The sequence below is a fragment of the Planococcus citri genome, chromosome 1 (genome assembly GCF_950023065.1).
Source record: "Planococcus citri chromosome 1, ihPlaCitr1.1, whole genome shotgun sequence".
In the NCBI taxonomy this organism is placed as follows: Eukaryota; Metazoa; Arthropoda; class Insecta; order Hemiptera; family Pseudococcidae; genus Planococcus; species Planococcus citri.
The window spans coordinates 85,632,954-85,638,953 of record NC_088677.1 but is presented as its reverse complement, the minus strand read 5'-3'; the positions used below and the strand labels follow the sequence as shown (position 1 = coordinate 85,638,953).

At 30.7% G+C, this 6,000-nt stretch overlaps 1 protein-coding gene across 3 annotated transcripts in view; it reads right to left on the bottom strand.

Annotated features, from left to right (window-relative positions):
• The window catches only part of tacc (transforming acidic coiled-coil protein), a 21,130-nt gene continuing 15,130 nt past the window's right edge, over positions 1–6,000 (bottom strand). For all 3 annotated transcript variants that reach the window (XM_065355081.1, XM_065355073.1, XM_065355065.1), the window contains 3 exons: positions 1,323–1,484; positions 1,102–1,251; positions 1–1,021 (listed from right to left, as the gene is read on the bottom strand). In XM_065355081.1, coding sequence (XP_065211153.1) covers positions 826–1,021; positions 1,102–1,251; positions 1,323–1,484 — 508 coding nt within the window. In that variant the 3' untranslated portion in view covers positions 1–825. The remainder of the gene's footprint in view (positions 1,022–1,101; positions 1,252–1,322; positions 1,485–6,000) is intronic.

The window sequence follows — 6,000 nt, the reverse complement described above, 5'->3', positions numbered from 1 at the left end:
TAAGACGAATAGTAAACGTTTATTTATCAAATGTGACAACAAAAGGTATCACGTAACAGCGAATAAATAGGTAAAAGCGACTGAAGTAACATTTAAAATTCAAAATATAAATGAGGGGAAAAAAAAGAACAGCATAATCAACCAATTACATATACAAAACGAACTCCAATAATTTACTAATGTATAATCACGAGCGGGGGCAACTTTCCTGATCGTATCCAATTCGATCCACTGCTCTGTTTAATTCCACTTCAATCACTCTTGGAAAAAAGTTTCTTAATACGACAAAAATTCTGCGTTGAAAAAAATAATACACGTTGCGAGAAATGAAAAAAAAACAATATATAAAAAAGTATTAGGTAAAGTGTTATTTTTTTATACACAGTATAAATTATCTATACTATATTAACGTATTCGTAACCGAATGCTCGATCCAATCAGCATACCGATAGCTGCCTCATGATAACTCCATCGAGGCATCGAATCGTCCTCTATGGCGGAGAAATTCGTCAACAAATCGTATCCCTCTCACACTCTTTTCAATTTCTTAACGTCGCCGAACGAAAAGAAAAAAGAAAACAACTAAAAATCAAGCTCCTAATATAGAAAAATAATATTGCACGCGTCGTTTGAGAAAATTCAATACTTAATCTTTGGATTCAATCGAGACAAATCGAGAACCATACTGGTTACTCGACGAGACCAGGCAGGGTTTAAATAAATTATTAATACGACATTTAAACGCGAAAAATAACTTAACAGAGGGTTTTTTTTGCTTAGTTTTCTTGTCTTCCTCTTCTTTTTCATTTTTTTGATCGGTTCTTTTTAAGAATTGGAATGCGTAGATAGTTTAACGATCAATTCGTCGCAAATAGCGGTCAGTTCTTGGTTCTCTTTTGATTTACGTTCGAGGGCGTTCTGCAACGAGCTGATTTGGATTTCGGATTTTTTCAACATGGCTTTCATCTTGGCCTGTTCTTTTTCGTACGATTGCGTTATTAGTTCTAGTTCTTGATTGGCTCTAAAAAAAAAAAAAAGGAAAAGATCCAATTATAATACGAGGCAGAGAAAAGATCGAATAAAATATGCCAGATTGCTTACTTTTCGAGCTGTGACGTCGCGTGCGATTTCAACAATTCGTATTTATTTTCTACAGTTTTAACAGTTTGTTCGTAATCGCTCAGATTTTTCTTGAGCAAATCTTCGTTCTTTTTGAGCGCTTCGTTAACTGCTTTGCCTCGTTCGTATTTTCTACAAGTTTGGAAAATAATGAATAAACGATAGCAAAATAAGCATACAAGGTAAGTGACATCATAACTTACTGATGAATATCGTTAAAAGCGTTTTCTAAATTATTTAAATGCTGCAACGTGCTGTCCCGTTCGGCTTCGATTTTCTTAATAATAGCATCGTGCTCTTTCTTCTCTTCGTCTCGTTTACTCACCATTTGAGACATGGTTTTTTCATATTCTTCCATAATAAGGCTATTTGCGAAATAAAAAAAATAAAAAATCGTGAATTAATTATTTTGAGACGACAGTTGGTAATAAATTGGCAACGACTTGTCTCGAGTTAAAGATAACATTTTTTAGCTAATTTTTGGCACAGTTTTTTGAAAAAATAAAACCCCAATTTCACGAACCAAGCAAATCAAGTGCGAAGTAAACATTTCAGGTTCCTTAATATCGAATTTCAGAGGTTTAAAATTTTCAAGACCTTCAAAATTGGAAAAATTAAATTTTAATTGCAGGGATGCAATTTTACAAAATCGTATTTTTCGATTTTTCCATTATTCTGAGACCTATTTCTTCGCAGAAAATCGATTTATGAGAGAATAGCAAATTTGACAGGACTGCAAAAACATTGCTAGTTCATCTTTCAATTCGCTTAGCTAACTGAGGGGGAGGGGGAGGCGATAATTTAAAGCCCATGTGACCTTGAGATTCTGTTTTGAAAATTGGCTGGTTAAACAGAGAGTAAAAAAGACTGGTCTTCGGAGCAATTTTCCAAATTATTCAATGAGAACTTTCAATTTGTACCATATACTGATTAGTGATTATGTTTTTCAAAATTCTACTCTGAGAGGAGAAAGGAGGAGGAGGAGGAGGGGAAAGAGGAGCTTCACGCGTATTTTGTGACCTTGAAAAAATTCAAGCAGTTTATCAATCACAACATAACCAGGGGTTGAGAAGGACGAGGGTGGGGATCGTAATTTTTACGTATTTGCGATTTTTTTTAGAGATCTACCCAGACTTTGAAGGCTCAATTCTCAAGATAAATTGTAAAAACTTGGCTAAATGGCATCTTAATACCCTTTGAGAAATGGATGAAGAGGTAGAAGGCACGAGATTCTTCGATTTTTTCAAATAAACTTGAAAAAAAACCTCGACGTATCAGAAATCGAATGTCGACTTATTTTTTGAATCCGATCACTCTGAGACTTCATCAGTGCCCTAAAATATTATGAAAATACCAAAAAAATGAAAAATTGGGCATAAAAGTTGATTCAGTTTTTGCATATGATTTTTCAGTGTCTAATCAGTCTCCCAATTTAAAAAAAAAAAAAATATGGGAAAATGATAAAAATTCAATGTGAAATATTGAATTTTACAAATTCGAGCTGACTGAGTTCAAATATTGATTCATTTCCAAGATTCAACTTATTAATATCCAGTATTTTTTTTGAAAAAAAAAAAAAAACTGGAAAAATGATGAAATTAGGAGTGAAATGTCGAATTTTACGATTCGAGGTGACTGAGTTCAAAATTAATAAGTACTCAGTTTTTTTTTGAAAATAGAGAGCTAGAAAGACACTGACGAGTCGAATTCGCACAAAAAAATTATCATCTGGACTCGGTGACCTCAAATCTATGAAGTTCTTTTATTCTTACTTTAGAGTAAAAAAATTGAAAATGTAAAATACGCTTTCAAAAATCATGCAGTAAACTGCGAATAAATGGACTCAAAATATTGTCAATCAAATGTTGATTCTGAATCGAAAATTCATCTCTAAATCGTTCGAAACCCCATTCAGATTCACAATTGTCAAAAAAACCTATCATTACTGAAAATTCATTAAAAAAAATCAGAAATCATTTTCATTTTCTTCGGAAAATCAACTGAAAATTTTATATTGGTAAAATTTTTTGTAAATAATTTTCGAAGTTATCGTAAAAAAATTCAGAAATTCATTTAAAAGTGTAAAAAAAGTTGAAATCTATATTAAAATTGGTTTTTTATATCAATAAAATTACCCCAGAGTCGTTCAGAAATTTATTCAAAAGTATATGAAATCTTTTCATATTAAAAATTGATCAGAAATTCAAAAATGTTTTCAAAATTTCCGGCGAAGTTATAAAAACTTTCCAATTTTTCAAGGAAATGATTCGTAAATTCGAAAAGAAGAAAAAAAAAATGATCAAAATCGTTAATAAATAATTATTTTCAAGTTCAAAAATTTTTCAAAAATCATCTCGAAAACAAAAAAAAAATCTGTAAACCAAAATACACGAAATTGTTTTCAAATTGATTCAGAATCGTCAGAAAATATTCCAAAAATGAGACAAGAATTACTTTAAAACTGACATTTCGAAACATCATCTGAAAGTGACTCAGAATCCCATTTTTAAAAAATATCCCAAAAAACGTTTGAAAATTGATAATCTATCAAAAAATTGCCAGACAATCGATTCTTAGCAAATTCAAAAAATAATTCAGGTAGATTGCAAAAATATCAAAAACAATAACATCGCACAATTTTTTAAAAATGAATTTAAAAATCAAAAATTTTTTCAAAAATGATTTTAAAATTTCAAATTGAAGGGGAATTGAAGGATGTGAAAGGGATCAGATTAAAAAAATTGTACCATATTCGAGTTCAGGAGATCAGGACCCTTGAAAACGTATTATTTGATACATCGCATGACATAATAAATATTCATAAGGGGGTTTGGGGGTGTGGAGTAAGTCAGATCAAAAAAATGAGATCAAATTCGCGCTCAGCATCTTCGAAAACATACTTTTCGATACATCACATGACTTGAACATTTTTTTCAAGATTTCTACTCCCCACCCTCCTCCCCCGAAGCAAAATCGGGTATCCTCTTAACAAAAGTTTGAGTCTGAAATATTTTAAAATCAAGAAACCTCGAGGTTGAAAGATTTTGAGACCAGAAAATCTTGAAATTCAGAAAAGTTTAAACTTGAAAAATTTCAAAATAAAGAAATCTCGTGATATGAAAAACGGTTTAAAGAAATCTTGAGATTGGAAGATCTTAAGATCAACAAATCTTGAAGAGGATAAATTTTGAGTGTGGATCTCAAGACCAAGAAATTTCAACACCGAAGTGAATTAAAAGATTTTGAGTTAAAAAAATCTTGATACCAAATAATCATTCCATAAAACAAAAAAATTCCTAAAATTAAAAACTCTCAAAATTAAAAAATTTCGAGATCAAAAACTCGCTAAAAAAAATCTTAGAATTGAAAACCCTGACACCAGGAAATTTAGAGAATGAACAATCTTGAGATCAGAGAAATCTTGAGACTAAAAAAATCTAGAGATGGAAAATTATTGAAACTGGAAAGTTTGTGAACAAAAATCTTGATACTGAAAAAATTTGATTTTGAAAAATTCCAACTCCTCTGACCAAAAAACTCTTAAGACTGAGCAATTTCAAAACATAAAATTTTGAAATTGAAAAATTTAGTGGCTGAAATATCTTGAGGCTGAGAAATTCTGAGCCTGAAAGATCTCAACGACAAAAAATCTTGAAGCAAAGAAATTTTTAGTCTCAAAAATCATAAAATCAAAAAATTTTGAAACCCAGAAACCATAATACTTAAACAAATCTCAACACCTAAAAATCTCCAGAGCAAAACATCTAGAGACTAAAGAAATCTTGAGGCCGAAAAGTAAAAAAAAAAAACTCTCAAGACCGAAAATCTCAAGATGGAAAAATCTTGGCGATTGACAGATCTCGAGACCAAAAAATTTGGAGATTGAAAAATTTTGAGTTTTGAGAAATCTCAAACCCAAAAAAAACTTACTTGCAAGATTTTAAATCCAGAAAATTCTGAGACTAACGAAAGTTTGAGTCTGAAATATTTTAAAATCAAGAAACCTCGAGGTTGAAAGATTTTAAGACCAGAAAATCTTGAAATTCAGAAAAGTTTGAGCTTGAAAGATTTCAAAATAAAGAAACGTTGAGATTGGAAGAAATCTCAAGAGCAAAAAATCTCGAGAAAGAAAAATCTTGTTATTGAAAGATCTTGAGACCAAAAAATCTCCAGACTAAAAAAATTTTATTCTAAGAGATCTTAAGACCAAGAAAAGAAACCCAAATCAAATGATCGTGAGACTGAAAGATCTTGAAATAAAAAAAATCTCAAGAACAAAAAAATCTTGAGGTTGAGGTTTGAGCTTGAAAGATATAAGTACCAAAAAATCTTCAGATCAAAAGCATCCCCAGAAAAACTTAAAGGCAAAAAATCTTAAATCTTGATACGTGAAAAATTTTGAGAGAGACCACGAAATATCGAAATCGAAAGATCTTGAACTTGAAAAATCTCCAAACCAAGAAATCTTGAGCGAAAATCAAAACATTTTGAGAGAAAAAAATCTAAAAATATCGGAACTGAAAATATGACAGCTAAAAAATATTGAGACCAATACATCTCGAGACTAATAATCTTGATGCTGGAAAATCTGAAGAATAAAAGGTTTTTGGGGAGGAAAATCCTGATACAAAAAAATCTTGATTCCAAAAAAATGAGGACCAAAAAATCTCGAGACCAAAAAAAATGCATTATTGAAAAATTAACAGACTAAAAAATTTCGAGAGAAAATATCTGCAATCTGATTCCAAAAAATATTGAAGCCAAAAATCTCGAGATGAAATTTTCAAAAAATCCCAATGTCAAAAATCTCAAGACCAAACAAATCTCCAGATTGGAACATTTTGGGATCAAAAATCTTGAGACTAAAATTCGTTGAAAACT